Source organism: Hypanus sabinus, chromosome 23 (assembly GCF_030144855.1).
Source record: "Hypanus sabinus isolate sHypSab1 chromosome 23, sHypSab1.hap1, whole genome shotgun sequence".
Lineage (NCBI taxonomy): Eukaryota > Metazoa > Chordata > Chondrichthyes > Myliobatiformes > Dasyatidae > Hypanus > Hypanus sabinus.
Window position 1 is genome coordinate 8,038,456 of NC_082728.1, and position 18,872 is coordinate 8,057,327.

The following is an 18,872-nucleotide window of genomic DNA, read 5'->3' on the forward strand; positions in this document are numbered from 1 at the left end:
TCATCCTAAGTGGCGGGGGGGTGGGGGGGTGGTACGAAAGAGGATTGAAGGATAGCCAAAGAAGTTCCACTGTTTAAAAAAAACCTCACTAAAAATAATTATAGGCTGGAGAGTCTGACATCCGTTGTGGGAAAGTTATTGGAAGGTATTCCAAGAACCAGATATACAAGCATTTAGATAGACATGGACTGATTACGGATAGTCAGTATGGCTTCATGCGTGGTAGGTCATGCCGAACCAAGTTTTTCAAGGAAGGTACCAGGAAAGTGGATGAAAGCAAGGCCGTGGATGTTGTCCACATGGGCTTTAGTAAGGTATCTGACAAGGTCCCACATGGGAGGCTGGTTAAGAAGGTTCAGTCGCTCAGCATTCAGGATGTAGTAGTAAACTGCATTAGACTTGGCTTTGTGTGAGAAGCCAGAGAGTGGTAGTGGAGGCCTGCCTCTCTGACTGGAGGCCTGTGAATAGTGGTGTGCTGCAGGGATCAGTGCTGGGTCCTTTGTTGTTTGTTATCTATATGAATGATTTGGATAATAATGTGATGAACTGGATCAGCAAATTTGTGGATGACACCAAGACTGGGGAGTAAGGAAGACAGTAAGGAAGGCTGACATAGCTTGCAGGAGGATTTACATCAGCTGTAAAAATGGGGTGAAAAATGGCAGATGGAATTTACTGCTAACAAGTGGTCTTAAGTGCAGAAGTTTACTCTTCAATAGGACCAACCAGAGTAGGTCTTACACGCTGTGTTGTAAAACAAAGGGATCTGGGAATATAGGTCAATAATTCATTGATATGGTCATAAAGAAAGCTTTTGGCAAATTGGCCTTCATAAATCAATGTATTGAGTACAGGAGATGAAATGATATGCTGAAGTTGAATAAGATGTTTATGAGGCCTAACTTGGAGTAACGTGTGCAGTTTTTATCACCTACCTACAGGAAAGATGGAAACAAGGTTGAAAGAGTACAGAGAAGATTTATAAGGATGTTGCCAGATCTGGGGGAATCTGAGGTATAAGGAAAGATTGAACAGGTTAGGACAGTATTCTTTAGAACACAGAAGACTGGGCAGAGATTTGATACAAAATTATGAGGGGTATAGATAGGGCAAATGTGAGCAGACTTTTTCCACTAAGGTTGGGTGGTGCTACAAGCAAAGGTCATGGGTTAAGGTGAGAAGGTGAGAAGTTTAAAGGGAAAATGAGGGAAAACTTCTTCACTCAGAGGGCCATGAGTGTGTGGAATGAGTTAGCAGCCCAAGTGGTGCATGCAAGCTTGATTTCAACATTTAGACTAAGGTACATCAATAGTCTTTTGCAATTGATAGATAGACCCATTTTTGCACTTTTTTTTGCACTTTCTTCAACAACTATCTATCTGTCAATTGCAAAAAGACAGAATGTATGGTGATATCCAAAAAGGAGAACCCTATCTGCAGGCTGAGAATAAACGGGGAAGATATAAAACAAGTACAAAACTTTTGCTACTTAAGAAGCTTGGTGACATCAGATGGCAGGTGCAACACAGACATCAAAAGAATAGGGATGGCAAAAGACACCTTTACGAGAATGAGAAGTATACTGACCAACACTTAACTAGGCATGACAACCCACCTCAGAGTACTGAAATGTTACGTTTATCCAGTTATATGGCTCAGAATGTTGGATAATATCTACTAACATGAGGAAATGAATTGAAGCAGCAGAGATGTGGTTTTTGAGGATGATGCAAAGAATATCATGGACGAAACGAATATCTAACGAGGATGTCATGAGCAGAGCAAGTACAAAAAGAGAAATAATGTATGAGATCATGAAAAGGCAATGTAACTTCATTGGACAAGTGATTAGGAAAGAGGAGTTATTATGGGAAAGACCGAAGGGAAGAGAGGAAGGCAAAGACAAATGATGATGGAGACGGCAGCCAGAGAACTGGAAATGAATACCAATGAATTGATCCACTTGACCCAAAAAAGGAGGATGTGGGCCATGGCAGTCAAAGCTCAAACTGGGCATGGCACCTGATGATGATGATGTTGACATGGATAGTAGGAATATGGAGGGCTATGTCCTGATGCAGGTTGTTGGGTCTACACCGCCTAAATGATTTTGTCATGGACTAGATGGACTAAGGGCCTCTTTCTGTGCTACACTTCTCTGTAACTTTATTCAGTATTGTCATCAAGCAGTACAGCATGAAATCAATCCCTGCAGCCCAACATATCCATGCTCAAATACCTATCTCAACAAATCCCATTGTCCTGCATTTGACCCATACCCCTCTACATCTTTGCTACCCTCATACCTGTCCAAACGCTTCTTAAACATTGATAAATCCCTCTACCACCTCCTTTGACAGCTGATTCTATATACCCACCCAATCTTTTTGTGGGTAAAACATGTCCCTCAGCTCTCCCATTTCACCTTAAATTATGCCCTCCAGTTTGTCTTGAGAACAAGTAATTTTAACTATCCTAAAATACACCAGAACTGTCGTAAGTGACAAAGAGGACAATTATTTTTGGAAAATGGTCAAAAGAACATTTTTGACCAATATACTTACTGTAAAATATGTAAAGAGTCATTACTAAAGCTGTTCTGGGAAATGAGGTGAGCCAAATGGAAGTATCACTTGAGGAAGACTTACAGAACAATGATCATTAGATAAATTTCAGAATAATTACAGAGAAGGATATGGTCTTTTTATGTTTTGCACTGTACTGCAGCCACAAAAGAACAAATTTTACGGCATATGTCAGTGATTCTAGTAAGTCCAAAATACAACTGCAATATAGTGGCAGTAACATATCTTCGAAGATAGTGTCCAAGATTTAATAACCCAGCAAAGATCCCAGAGGCATACTCCAAGAGGAGCAGGTAGCTCTTTCTCTGCCTCAGGCATGTCAACCCCTTACCATGACCAAAGGAAGCAATTACTGGCCATTTTTGAGCAGTGCCATACATGTAGAACAACGTTTATCCAATTTATTGGACCACATGCCTTGACCCAATCTGCACCTTGCACTCACAGTCCCCACCCCTAGCCAGTGCTGTTCCTGCCACTACATTAACTTTCTGTACCCCCATGGGAGGAAATAAAATCCAGGCCCTGAGAAGTAGAGCAGATCTGAGTTGCCTCTGTATCAGTCTGATGGCCTATTGACAACTTGAGCTTTCAAGAGCCTTAAAAACCATTTCCCAATAACTCTGACAATCACAAACTTCTGAAAAAAGTTGAAATAAAAGTAAAGAATTCACCTGAAACTTATCAATCTAAGTCAGCAACCCTACTCAAATGAACGGCAATATACATCACACAACTATAATGGCTGCTCTATAGCAGAGAGGCCAGATACGTGAACAGTAACCACCTCAGCAGCTCAGGATATCTTAGCTTCATACACAAACTCAAGGCTGAGTCCAGCAGCCAGACATGAGAACAGACGCATTCCTGACTCTCATATTAGAAAAGGCCTCAGTTAGGAATGCACTGATGTAGACATAGCAGTGAGCTGGTAGTTCTCCATAGAACCTGTCTAGCCCTCAGTATGCCAAACATAGTCACTGTTAAGGGTGGTGAATCTGTGAAATTAATTTCCACTGACGGCTGTGGAGGGCAGGTCACTGGATATATTTAAAGCAGAGGTTGATAAGTTCTTGATTAGTAAGGGTGTCAAAAGTCATGGGGAGAAGGCAGAAGAATGGGGTTGAGGGAAATAAGAAATCAGCACTGACAGAATGGTGGAGCAGACTCAATGGGCCAAATGGCCTAATTCTGCTACGTCTTATAGTCCTACAGTATATTAACAAGTTCCCAGACTTCGACAACATTAACAATGTTCAACAAATAGTATCAATTTCTGTCCACCTTTATGCTTTGCAGAATGCAGCTTTACCACGGATTAATAGAAGGCCAGCATTTTATGATGTAATATGCATCTCCAAAGAAACAAACACATCAATGGTGGGTAATTACTTTTCTTGCAACAAATAACTTACATTTTGCCTCAATGAAAATCCAAGGTGCCTTCATAAATTTGTGAAACTTAACGAAAAAATGAGATTTCCGAGGCAACAAATGGACTATGTCATTTAGTCAAACAAAATATAATCATCAGTTTTGAGACTATTTATTAATGTCTCTTTCTGCCCTAAGGCCACCAACTCCAACCTTGGAACTAATAATGAATATCATGCAGCCTTTTCACTCAACAATGAAATAATGATATAAAAAATAGGATGAGATGAACCAATTGTTACCATTCTCAGCTGTTCCACGCTGGCTTGCTGATTGCTACTTTAATAGGTCATTTACTTCTTTGTCTACCACATAGTGATTGAGATTGGTAGGAAAATTATCATATTTGTACTAAACAAATACAAAAGAAAGACATTTCATTGGTGATTCTTTCATTTGAGGATACGGTCTTTGTTTGTTAATACAAATCCAGACAGAATGGGCAAATAGATCAGTGAAATGATCAATTCCCAAGCATTTATTTTATAATTTATTAGAATCTCTATTTTGGAAAAGCAGCTACTGTGGAAATATTGCAAAGACCAGACAGGAAACCACTTTTGAATTCTGAGGTAAATATATTTTCCCCATGAACCACACTCACCAGGGAAGTCTCAAGGTCACATCATAACAGGGCTCAGTGATCTCAGCCTCAGTGGCCGTCAACGGAGACTGAATCAGCTCCAAATGAGATTTCCCACCTATCTGAGCTTGCTCTCACTCACTGGGGGACAGAGGGGCAAACCTGGACTGCTGCATTATCATGCAGGCAAACACAGTGTCTAGCTTATGCAGGCTACAAACAGATTACTGCAAGATCATAAAATATGATTTTATGATTATCAGAATGATGTTGTAAGGACTCCTTGCAACAACAGAATTATAATCGCACATCTTAGTACCCTCTGAGGGAGGGAAGAAACTGGAATTTAAAAATTGCTGGCATCAAAGGTGATAGTCAAGCTTTAAGATCTGAGAATAGAGCAGTGCATTCACATGGGGTATAATTGTACTGAAAAAGATTTCAATTCCAACATGTTGGTTTCCCATACTCATTCTGTCATGTCAATTTCCCTTCCTCTACAGCCCCAAGATGAGGTTACACTGGGGCTGGAGGAGCAACACAGCATATTCTGTTTGGGTAGCCTCCAACTTAATTGCATGAACACCAATTTCTCTAACTTATGCTACTTTCTCCCCTACTCCACTTCTCTCTTTTTCCATTCCCCACTCTGGTTCCCCTCTGACCTACCATCATGTTCCTCGGGTTTCCGTCCTCCTCCCTTTTCTTCCATGGTCCACTGTCCTCTCCATCAGACTTCTTTTTCAGCCCTTCATCTCTTCCAACTATCTCCCCCCAGTTTCCTACTTCACCTCCCTCTCCCACCCACTCACCTGGTTTCATCTATCTTTTCCAGCTTTTACTCATTCCCCTCCCCCACCTTCTTAATCTGGCTTTTGCCTCCTCCTTTTGCCTCAGCTCAAAACATCCGTAGATGCTGCCTGATCTGTTGAATTCCTCAAGTATTTTGTGCATGTTGCTCAAGATTTCCAGCATCTACAAAATCTATTATGTTCAGTAACCCAGAGGACTGCACTAATAATCAGGAATCATTCACCATCCTAGACTTTCAATCCAGGTCAGGAAATAAATATGAAATTTAATGGTGCATTCATGGGACTGATAGGTTGTCTTTAAAAGCCACCTGATTCACCACTGCCACTGACATCAGGCTAGATGCCCATGCACAGAAGAACATGATAACCCTTAAATGGGATTCTCCACCCTGCCCGAGTCTGCCAGCACTCAGTGCAGAGAATGATCAATGATCAGCTTAATTGGCCATATACATATTGTACAGTACATGTATTAGGAATTTTCTGTGGTGTGTTGGTCAGGGCATGACATGCAACACAAAATACCATTCAACAATTATAAAGAATTATATAAAAAATAAAGTTAGAGGCTAATATAGGGATTAGCTTTATTTGTCACACACACCAAATCATAATGAAATACTGATAGGTGAACTATATGGAAGCCATATTTTCAACACAGTTGATCCCTAACTGCCTTACAAGTCAGCCAGTTGTATTTAAAGAGCCATTTTATACTGAAGATTTATTTTCATCAAATGGTCTCCAGTACTTCAGGGCAGTGGTTCCACCTTTTCTACAGGCAATTATGGACAAATAATAAATGGTGGTCATGTGGTAAATGTGGTTGCAAGTAACATCCTACAATCATTGCAGGATCACAAAAGGGTCAATTGAAGATACAACAATGACTGACATAACATCTCCTAATCAGCAGGAACACAAATATCAAGTGTTTTGTCCACTGACCTCAGAATTGTTGTAGAAAGCAGTGCTATTTTTCTCCTGTACATCTTCTCCTCGGGCTGTGAAGAACGTTAACGGATAGAAATCTTTGTGTGCTGGTTGCTTTCCACTGGCCATCAACTTACCCTCATAGAATAGTTCTGAAGTGTAACTAAAATAGAATGAATGTGTTCAAAATCAATTGTAAATCGTGCAACTCACATGGTCTTTATTATACTCCAATTTAGAACAAACTATATCATAATTATTCATTACTTCGAACCAAAAGAAAAGTGCAATCCTCCAGCTAACTTTTAAGTGAATTTTAATCAAATTTAGCTTTACATTTCATGTCTCACTGTTACATTTCAAAAATAGTTCAATATTTTTTTGTTAACATTTTCCCATGAGAACAATAAATTGATTTAACCTTAATAGTGTATTACAGTCATGAGGTCACACCTAAATGCAGCACACATCTCATTAATATTAAAGTACCAGATATTAACTGAAGTATATCTGAACAGTAAATTCACAACATAAAGCCCTTGTGTTTAAGCTCTTTAATCAGCTGGGTAAAGATGCAAATCATAACCTCATAAACAGAGCAGAAATGCAATTACTGCCATTTCTGCCAATCCTTTACATTACGTACAGTAGTGAATTTGAAAATATTTTAGCCCATGAGGAGCACAACATACAGCCAAAAATTAATTAACATGAACAGTTTGTAATTATTTAGTCATTTTCATTTAGTAACTGCCAGAGTGCACTGCAATGCACACAGAGCAATTTGACACCCTGATAAAGACTGAAAAGATACACTTTCAGGATTTAGAAAGATTATCCAGATAACAGATACAGCAGTGTCAACTAATTAAAACACAGTAAATCCATTAGAGAATGGGTTATTCCACCCTGCCCTCAAATTTACCTGATCCATTTCCGACATTTCCCTCTCCTTTTTCTATCTCTCTGTCTCTATCTCTAGAGACAGCTTACCTCCTGATATCTATTATAAACCCACTGATTCTTACAGCTATCTGGACTGTAGCTCTTTCCACCGTTACTTATAAAACACAATCCCCTTTTCTCAATTCCTCTTTCTCCGCAGCAACTGCTCTCAGGATGAGGCATTTCATTCTAGAGCTGAGGAGGTGTCCTCCTTCTTCAAAGAAAGGGGCTTTCCTTCCTCCACCATCAACGCCAGTCTCAACCACATCTCTTCCATTTCACACACAACTGCTCTCGGCACATCCTCCCACCACCCCACCAGAGATAGGATTCCTCCTGTCCTCACCTACTACCCCACAAGTCTCTGCATCCAGCACATAATTCTCCATAACTTATGCCATCTGTTCAGTGGGATCCCATCATCAAGCACATCTTTCCCTCCCTGCCCTCTCTCACCTTATCTCCTTACCTACCTATCAGTTCCCTCAGGTGTTCCTCTTTCTTCCATGGACTTCAGTCCTCTCCCATCAGATTGCCCCTTTTCCAGCTCTGTATCTCTTTCACCATGAACTTCCCAGCTCTTTACTTCACCACTGCACCCCCCCCCGTGGGTCTTCTCCACAACCCCCACTTTCTTACTCTGAATCGTCATTTTCCCCCCCAGTCCTGATGAAGGGTCTCAGCCCAAACTGCTGACTGTACTCCTTTCCACTGAAGCTCCCTAGCCTGCTGAGTTCCTCCAGCATTTTGAGTGTGTTGCTTTGATTTCCAGCATCGACAGATTTTCTCTTGTTTATCAGTAGATTCAAAACTAGTTATGTTTAATCACAAGTATGATACTTATAAAATATTATTTTTATTTATAGAAACAGCATGGTAACAGTCTCTTACTGCCTAATGAGTCTGCGCCACCAAATTACACCCATATGACCAATTAGCCAACGTGAAGGAAACCAGAGCACCCAGAGGAAAACCATGGAATCACAGGAAGAAAGCACAGACTCCTTACAGACAGAGCTAGGAATTGATTCCGTGTCTCTGGCACTGCAGTAGCGTTATGCTAACTGCTACACTACCGTGAATTTTAAATTGAATGCTAATTAAAAAGTCAAACTACTAATAAAATGGAATATCTGAATATAGCACATGCTAAATCATGAAAGTAAATACTTCTTCTATGACAATTGCTATATAATGTGCCAGGGTTAAGTGTTCGGAAATCCTGCACTCATTTTAGAACTGTATGATTACTCTGGGCTCTGCACTTTTGTAGGTGATGAAAGATCTATGCTAAGTGTGTGCTCACTAATCTCAACTTTGACATTAATTCAATACAGTAAAATGCATATTGTTTCAACTGTGCTCCATTATACCCCTAAAATAATAGCTATTAACTATTACTCTCCACTATTTTAGAATTGGTATTAAATTCATGCTCTTAACACGAACAGCAAAATAACCTGACTGGATTGGAGAGACTGGTCATCATAAATAATGTTTTAAAAATTCTATAATACTAACCTTAGTGACAAAGATGCAATAGCATCAGTGAAGACCCAGATGTAAATACACTTCCTGCAAATTCTTTCAGTTCTCTCAGTCACAGATAGCAACTCAAAATTCCTTCTTATTCATTGTTTAAGATTGGGTACTGATTGTAAAGCCTCTTCTGACAATACCACCAACCAATTCAAATGAATCAAATACCAAGAATACTTGGAATTTCAAAATACCTACTTGATTATAGCTTCATGGGAACGATAGTTTTCACACAGTAGTATTCGACATGGAAACTCTGTAGGGTAGTGTTCATAAAGACGATCAAGCAAAGAAACATGAAGATTCCTTTCCCGGGCAAATTCACTGTATACAAAAGGACTAAGCTGCAAATAGTAAAGCAGATGGTAGTTATTTTTAATTAGACATCAGAAAAAAAATTGCAAGGAGAAAACAGCTTCATTTCTGCTCTTAGTGCCTATATAAAGTATTCAACCCCCCCCCCCCGAAGTTTTCATGTTTTATTATCTTACAACATTGAATCACAGTGAAACACACACAAAATGCTGGAGGAACTCAGCAGGCCAGACAGACTGTACTCTGTACAAGAGTACAGTCAATGTTTTGGACCGAAACCCTTTGGCAGGACGTCTTAAAACCAAATGACTGCACAAGTGGTGATTTGGTGTGTCATATTAAAGGGGGGGGGGGGTGAATACTTATACAATCAATTATCTTGTGTTTTATATTTGTAATTAATTTAGGTCACTTTGTAGAGATCTGTTTTCATTTTGTCACAAAAAGAGTATTTTTCTGTTGATCAGTGTCAAAATCAGAATCAGGTTGACTATCACTAGCATGTGAAGTGAAATTTGTTAACTTAGCAGCAGCAGTTCAATGCAATACATAATCTAGCAGAGAGAAAAAATCATAAAAAACATAATAAACAAGTAAATCAATTACATACATTGAATAGATTTTTTTTTAAGTGCAAAAACAGAAATACTATATATTAAAAAAAGTAAGGTATGTCCAAGGGATAAATGTCCATTTAGGAATCGGATGGCAGATGGAAAGAAGCTGTTCCCGAATCACTGAGTATGTGCCTTCAGGCTTCTGTACCTCCTACTTGATGGGAACAGTGAGAAAAGGGCATATCCTGATTGGGGAAGGTCCTTAATAATGAATACTCCTTTTCTGAGACACCACTCCCAAAAGATGTCCTGGGTACTTTGAGGCCAGTGCCCAAATGAGCTGACTAGATTTACAACCTTCTGCATTTTCTTTCAGTCCTATGCAGTAACACCAATTAAATCCATTGTGATTCAATATTGTAAAATAATAAAACATGAAAACCTCCAAGGAGGGTGAATACTTCTTGTAAGCACTGTATATTACAAATTTTACTACCTCTATCATTTTCTGACAGTCCCCTTATTTACAGACACTTCTGTGTCAAGAGTCATTTTATGGACATATAATTAATGTAGATAAGCTAAGTCATGTATTTATATTTATTTTTTAAAATTATTTTTGTGTTCTCTATTTTATTGTGCTTTTTCTGTGTTGCATTAGATCCAGAGTTAACAATTATTTTGCTGTCCTTTTCACTTGTATATTGGAAATTACATTAAATAATCTTGAATCCTGAAATAAAAGGAATTCAAAAGAAAGGAATACAACATGAGTGGGTTTCAATTATCTTTTTTACCATTGAGAAGAAGAAACAGTCTGTTTAGGAAATGGTACAATGCTGACATGAATCAAAAGTACTTCTCATTAAGAACTGTCAGTCATTAAGCATTCTTAAAAGTACATGATCAAAGGGATGTCTAAATACTGCAGAACCTATCTCCCCGCCTTTATAATTTCAGAACTGCTTGACAGTAAAGGTGACATTTAACAATTACAGTGTATGAAGACTGCCACCTTGAATTATCAAGCATGAAGAAATCCACAGAAGGATAAATACCATGTAATCTGGTAAATTATTCTAATTGCAGAGAAGTAAATCAAGAAGCAACAATGGTGTAGACAGCCATCTTCAGCCAAATTTACTGTTTCAGTAAGAGCTCTCTGCGTGGTAATGATAATGGCTGTAACTAACCTCAGTGGCAGTCTGTCAAGAAAATGTGATTTCTTTGCTTGAAAGAAACCATAATCTATTTAATAACCTTAGCAGTCTCTGTCCAAACAACTTTAAGGCCCTGTGAGGTAACAGTTGAAAACAACTCTTCTCCAAAATTAATGCCATTCTCTAGATGGTATGGAAGAGTAACACAACAGAAAAGAAGCAACTAACTTTTCACCCTTCCTTCTGGAGTTTCCTTGAACTTCTATTCTTAGCAAGTATCAACCCGAGATCAATTCAACTCTCAGACAGCAACGTGGACCAGCTTTACATACAGGTGCTCTGGCAATACACCTTTAGAATTGCTTTGAAAAGTTCAAAGTGTAAAAGTTCAAAGTAAATTTATGATCAAAGTAAGCATATGGTATGTTATAATATACAACCTTGGGATTCCTTTTTTGCAGACATTTATATGAGAATAAACAAATATAAATAAAATTGATGAAACATGTTACATAAACAAAAACTGACAAGCAATGTGTAAAATAAGACAAACTGCAAATAAAAAATTATGTCAGCCAATTATCCCATACATTAACTTTAAGCAATGTAAAACCATGCACATTTGGAGTGAAAAGGACCAGGGATGTTCTGTAGACCGGATTGTTTTTTAAAACTCTAAAATTTCATAAGATCAAAACTATTTGTAAAACCTCAGACAAAATTTCAAACATCTTCAAAACAGCCATCTATTTTAACAGCTTTTTAAAATTCTCTTGTTCTAATTACTGGAAGTCTTTTCTGGCGCAGCAATAGCAAGCACACAATGACATTCTACCACAGCATCCAGTGTAGTGTGTCATTGATTCTATTGTACTTCCTAATTCTAATGTGAATGCCTGCAAGAAAATGAATCTCAAGGTGACATATACGTACTTGGATAATAAAGTTATTTTGAACTTTTTACAATCAAAGCCTTTTGCTATTATTGATCTTGTGCATCTGTCTGCAGCAGCGATGCCAGTAGTATTACTGTACACAGGACCCTCGCAATATTATGAAATGCTGTGGTCTGTCTTTAACACATGAACATAACAATAGCACCGTAGCATAACGGTTAGCGTAATCTTACACAGTGCTGGTGACCTGGGATCAATTCTGACACTGCCTGTACAGAGTCAGTACATTCTCCCTGTGGCCATGAAGGTTTGCTCTGCATACTCCAGTTTCCTCCCACAGATATTCCAAAGATGCTTGGGTAGTAAGGTGTGGACATGCTCTGTTGGCACTGGAAGAATGACGACACTTTCGGACTGCCCCCAGTACGTCCTCAGACCGTAGTGGTCATGAACACAAACAACGTATTCCACTGTATGTATTTCACTGTAGACTTGACAAATAAAGCTAATCTAATATCTGAACTCCTTGTGCTTGCTCTGCCATGTAACAAGATCATGGATTGATCTTTTATCTCAGTGTTATTTTCATGCCATTTCCCTTAACAGAAAAAAAAAAGTACATCAATCTGAGTCTTGACTGGTCTGAACAACTAAGCTTCCACTGTCCTCTTAGTATGAGAATTTCAAAGATATTTCTCCCGATTCTTGTCTTGAATTAAGGGTTATGGGGTAAAGGCAGGTAGTGGAGATGAGTCCATGGTCAGATCAGCCATGATCTTATTGAATGGCGGAGCAGGCTCGAAGGGCCAGATGGCCTACTCCTGCTCCTTACGTTCTACCTTCTCCTTTGAGACTCTGACTCTGGTTTTGGACATCTCATGGTGTAAAATCCACACCACACTCACCTTGTCAATTTCCTTAGGAATTTTATATATTTTTGTGAAACTAGCTCTCTCGCTTCTAAATCCGAGGAATTTTAGCCCAGTCCATTTCATCCTTCTTCTCAGGAAATCCAGCCATTTCAAGTGTCAATCTAGTGAAACTTTGTTACTCTATCACCCTTCAGTCAGAGAGATCTGTACACAGTATTGTATGTGGCATTGGTTTCCAATTGGCTCAACCTCATTTCACATTACTCCCTGCTCACTTGGGCCTCTCAGCGCCTTTAAATTTTTGGACTGTCAGCCTATCATCTGTAATGAATGAGCAGAAATTTTCTCCAAAACATTGGGAAAGCTACAGAATTCATTTTCAGTCTCCATCAAAATCTCCCTACTGAATTCATCCCTCAACAAAGCAACAGTCTGAAACAGAACTAAACTGTTTGCCAAAGGTCGAATGCTGAGCTTTTCCAGGAGACTGTATGTTGCTCTGAATTGTAGCATCTGTTGGCTTGTGTCTTTAAACTGTTTGCAACCTTGTCAAGCTGACATAGTTCATGCTCTGAAACTATTTTCACCTCGAGATTGTTAACTGATTCCGAACTCCTTCAGTCCATCTACTACTGAAATCCTCAACCATGGCTGTTACACTTAACCCTCTGGCTCTGCTTTCTTAATTTCATGTCAGTCAAAATTCTGCTGCCATGTCCAAACTCATGATCAGATCCCAATATGCCATTACACAAGCTTTGAGACTAACACAGGCATCCACGGAAAAAAGTTTTCAATCTCTCCCTAACTCATATGTCTCGCTTCCTCTGTATATTCTTTTAGATTTTTTAAAGATTGAGGTTTATTTATCACACTTACACCCAAACATGTAGTGAAATGAGTTGTTTAACAACCAGCACACCCAAGGATGTGCTGGGGACAGCCCACAGGTGTTACCAGCCCCAACAGAGCATGTCCCCCATGTTCCACTCAACAACACAAGCAATAACAACAATGAAACAAGCACTTTTCCCATCCCTTCCACACAGCCACTCAACAGCAGACAGGCCTCCAACCCAGGCCACGCTGTCTTCAAGATGCCGGTCCTCGCTCCAGCTCATAACCCACAGATTGTGAACTCCTTCACTTCTTAAGCATTCTCAAATTCAGAAGATCCAAAGTACACAAAATAAAAAGAAACAGAAGCAGGAAGAAACACTTTGACACTTATCCCTAACCTGCCACTCAATTTCTTTGCTGATCGTTTATCTCAATGCCACTTTCTTGCACTAATCCCTCAACATTTTTAAAATTTAAAAACTTTTCCATCTTTTTCTTGGATATCCTCGGTGACTGAGCTGCCAGAGTCAGCAAGAGTTCTTCACAACTGGGTGAAGAAATTTCTCCACATCATTCAAAATTCTGCTGCCATGTCCTAACTCATGTCAGACGCTAATCTGACACTACCCATGCTTTAAGATCAACACAGGCATCCATTGAAATTAGTGTAGCAGTTAGAGCAACTCATTACAGCGCCAGTGATCAAGGTTCAATTCCCGCTTTCTCTCTATGACCACATGAGTTTCCTCCAAGTGCTCTGGTTTCCTCCCATATTCCAGAGACTGACAGTACGAGTTAGAGTTAAGAACTTGTGGGCATGCTACATTGGTACTAGAAGCATGGCAACACTTGCAAGCTGCCCCCAGCACATCCTTGGACTCTGTTGGTCATTGACACAAAATGGCATATTTCATCATCTATTTCAATGTACATTTGACAAATCAAGCTAATCTTTAACCTTTTGTGTCTATCCTAAATAGCCAAGTCCTTATTTGAGATTGCAGCCCTTGATTCCTTGATATACCAACCGAAAAAAAAACTCTGCACTTAAAAACACAAGAAATTTTGCAAATTTGGGAAATCTGGGGCAACAGACACAAAATGATGCAGAAAGACAGCATCCATGGAGATGAATAAATAGTCAATGTTTCAGATCAATACCCTTCACCAGGACACTGAATCTATCCTGTGAAACCCCTGAAGGATTCTGTACATTTGGTAACTAGTAAGCTACCCACTGTTAAGTTTTCACTTGTGGAGCTCTGAAGCCCTGGAGTTCTCAGCTGAAGCCTCTCCATTTTTCTCCTTTTTCACCCTTATTTGAGACACTTTAAAAAAAATTCTATCCAATCAAGATATTGGTCATCAATCCGACTGCATCCTTGCATGATCCAGAATTGTCTCATCATGTTGTGAATTACCTTTGAGCATTTGACAGTTCAACTCAGAAAAGTGTGAAATAATTCACTTTGGAAGATCGAATTTGATGGTAGAATACAGGGATTATGGCAGGATTCTTAGTAGTGTGAAGGAACAGAGACTTTAGGGTTCATGTCCTCAAAGTTGCTGCTCAAGTGATAGGGTTGGCGCATGGTGTGTTGTCCTTCATTGTGTGGGGATTGAGTTGAAGATCTGTGCTATCATGTTTGCTGTTGTGTGCTGGGGCAGCAGGCTGAGGGTAGCAGACACCAACAGAATCAACAAACTCATTCGTAATACCAGTGATGTTGTGGGGGTGGAACTGAACTCTCTGACGGTGGTGTCTGAAAAGTGGATGCTGTCTAAGTTGCATGCCATCTTGGACAATGTCTCCCATCCACTCCATAATGTACGGATTAGGCACAGGAGTACATTCAGCCAGAGACTCATTCCACCGAGATGCAACACTGAGCGTCATAGGAAGTCATTCCTGCTTGTGGCCATCAAACTTTACAACTTCTCCCTCGGAGTGTCAGACACCCTGAGCCAATAGGCTGGTCCTGGATAATTTCCACTTGGCATTATTTACTTATTATTATTTAATTATGTATGGCTTTATATTGCTATATTTCTACACTATTCTTGGTTGGTGTGACTGTAACAAAACCCAGTTTCCCTCAGGATCAATAAAGTATGTCTGTCTGTCTGTCTGTCTGTCTGTGAGGTAATGTTGAAGTTCTATAGAACCCTAGTTAGATCACACTGAGAATATTCTACCCAGTGATGGTTGTGTAAGATTCTGATGTTTTTTATATCTCAGGTCCTTTTAGAAGTCAGGAAAGCAGCACAAAACCTGTGGCCTTACGATCATTTTATTAAGCATTGATAGAACAAAAGAAAGTTGAACAGACAATGATGGAGGTTTATTAAACAAAGGGAAAGTCAAATTAAGAAGATGCCTAGCATAGAAAAGCTATTTTTACACAAGATAAGGAAAGTTCCATTCAAATTTATAAATTAGAATTAACCAATTAGAAAGCCATTATAAAAAATGCTGCAGTACCAAGTTAACCAATAAGAAAGCACTTAGTCAAATAATGCAGAACAAAGGAGCTTCCAGAGCTTGCCTCTGCAGCAGGAGTTCCCAACCTGGGGTCAACAGACCCCTTGGTTAACAGTAGTTGTCCATGGCATAAAAATGGTTGCAAACCTCCACATTAGAGGCATATTAAACTGTGAAATGCATATAAGAACTACTTAAAATACAAGCAGATAATTAATGCTTATACTGCAAAGAAAGTGACAATTAAACAGTCTAACCTAAGATTTAAACAGTCCGATTGAACAGTTGCCTCATAATTCAAAGTTTATGAAGGCTTTGCAGAGGGTGTAGAGGAGATTTACCCAGATGCATTTCTTATAAGGATAGGTTGAGTGAGCTATGGCTTTTCTGTTTGGAATGGAGGAGGATAAGAGCTAACTTGATAAAGGTGTACCAGATTATAAGAGGCAGAGACAGAGTGAACAGCCAGAGAATTTTTCCTTGGACAGAAACTGTTAGTACAAGGGGGCATTATTTTAAGGTGAGTGATGGAAAGTTTGTAGGGGCATGTCAGAGATAAGTTAATACACAGAGATTAGTAGGTGTATGAAACATACTGTCAGGATGGTGTTGAAGGTAGATACTTTCGGGACATCTTAGATAGGCTCATGAATGATAGAAAAATGGAGGTCTATGTTGGAGGGAAGGATTAGGTTGATCTTAAAACATCGTGGACCGAAGGGCCTGTACTGAGCTGCTATATTCTGTGTTTGCCCTGATAAACTAAAACTGCAGCTGCTACCTTGTATCATCATCAGCGATCATTCTGCACGTGTTTAAGTGGGATAGCAGGAAGACTAAAGAACGAGAAAAGTAGCTTTTAGAATGATTTGCACATCCTTCCCCTTCCTTTCAGAGAAAGAAAAATGTTCGAAGGCCCCTCTGTCACACAGAGCATGCAAGTCAAAAGTTCCTTTTTCCCAACAGATGGTCAGGAAGTAACACTGACAGAAATTAGTTTTATCATTTTCACAAAGACAGCATTCTTGGACACGTACTATCAACACAGAAACTGGCAAAAGAACACCACGCACTTTTGGGAATGCCCCAAGTACATCTTTCTTAAGAAACTCCTGGCAGACCTGCATGTCTGGCAACCAATGCAAAAGTATAAAACTGTTTGAAGTTGCCAACACACAGCACACATAATGGATGTGCCCTGTCTGCCCAGTAGTTATCAGAAGCAGCCTGCTATCAACCGTTGAAAAATCACTTGGCCACAATCACTGTTGGAATACTGAGCATTATCCATCAGAAGAAAGCATTTTATCTGGCCATTTCTTATCCCTGATTAAAATGCAGTTACTATGATATTGTACCAAAGGGCCTTCTGCACTGCTTGGCTGCTGGAGAGACAACCCCAACAGAATCCCTCTAGATCTGGGGCTCCCAACCTAGGGTCCACAGATCCCTTGCTTAATGGTATTGGTTCATAGCATAAAAAAAGTTGGGAGCCCATGCCCTAAGTCTACAGTACTGCGCATATATGTACATATTTTAAGAAAGTTAAGATGAAAACAAAATCACACAGATTTTTGTTAAGGCAAGATTTAGCTTGTAATCTTTCCTCTCCCCTCACCTTCTTATTCAAGCTTCATCCCCCATTCTTTCTAGTCCTGATGAAGGGTCTCAGCCCAAAACATCAACTGTTTATCCTCCTCCATTGATGCTACCTGACCTGCTGAGTTCCCCAAGCATTTTGTGTTGCTTTGGATTTCCCTGTGTGTTTATGCATGTGTGCGCATGCTTGCGTGCGTGTGTACAGAGAGAGATAGAAGCACATCCAGTGCCAGCATAAAGACTACATCTCAACAATAAGTCATTAAATCAGTCCGTACACAAGGAAGCTCTCACTTTTAATTCAGAACAGGCTGTGAGCTAAAGAGGGACCAATACAAGATCTCTGTAACATCATTTGCCATTTTAATTTAGGGTAAAAAAAAATCTCTGGCTAGATCATTACTGCAACCAAATTACAACAGTATTAACTTCCTTGCTCATTGACCAGATGTTGCTATATTACAATTTTTTTCAAAATATAAAATTATATCAGAAATAAACAGATTCCCAATTCATATTCTGGCATAGGCATCCACTAAATCTAAAGTTTATCAGTAAAGCACTTACTTGCATATGATCTCCAGCTAAAACGATCCTCGTGTGTCTGTTAGCCAGTGCCAAAGGCATGATGGTCTCACATTCCATCGCCTGTGCAGCTTCATCCAAGAGAATGTGAGTGAATAAACCTGTTGGCAATCAGATCATATAAAATAGTGAATAAAATTCCTTGCAGTTAAAGACCTGGAATTGAGATCTTCACTGAACATAGCATACATGGCATGTGGCAAACACATGAAATTTGAAATAGTAACATATTCATTATCTCTGGTAGAGCAAGCAATTGTTTTCTTTTTGGGCTGGTTACAAGACAGGACAATGGATGTCCTGGCTGAATCAGGTACCAGCTATTGATGCATCCACAATTAAGATCAGGAATGCACTTAGCATCAATAACCCAAATCAAATCCTGAATTAAGTTTTCTAGCCAAGTCTCTCTCCACAGTTCTCAAAACTAGGAATCAATGCTTTGTCATTATTACGTGGAGGACAGAATTATTGAACAGAACTGTGATTTTCAGAGATACTTCTGAATAAACAGTTGTACAAAGCCCCAATACTGTAATTGATGCCACTGTAAATTCCGACATCGTGCATTAACACTCATGGAAGTTCCATGCTATTTTGTCTTTCACAGTCCTTTTCATACAATTGCTTTCAATAGAAAGGTTTTATTCTGAAGGATGATTTGAGGTATCTATTGTACAAAATACTTCTTGAACTGTTTCAAACATAATCTAAAACACTATTCAAAACTCA

At 39.3% G+C, this 18,872-nt stretch overlaps 1 protein-coding gene across 6 annotated transcripts in view; it reads right to left on the reverse strand.

Annotated features, from left to right (window-relative positions):
* The window catches only part of helz (helicase with zinc finger), a 300,135-nt gene that overhangs the window by 120,579 nt on the left and 160,684 nt on the right, over nucleotides 1-18,872 (reverse strand). For all 6 annotated transcript variants that reach the window (XM_059948283.1, XM_059948286.1, XM_059948285.1 and 3 more), the window contains 3 exons: nucleotides 18,123-18,241; nucleotides 9,033-9,178; nucleotides 6,366-6,513 (listed from right to left, as the gene is read on the reverse strand). In XM_059948283.1, coding sequence (XP_059804266.1) covers nucleotides 6,366-6,513; nucleotides 9,033-9,178; nucleotides 18,123-18,241 — 413 coding nt within the window. The remainder of the gene's footprint in view (nucleotides 1-6,365; nucleotides 6,514-9,032; nucleotides 9,179-18,122; nucleotides 18,242-18,872) is intronic.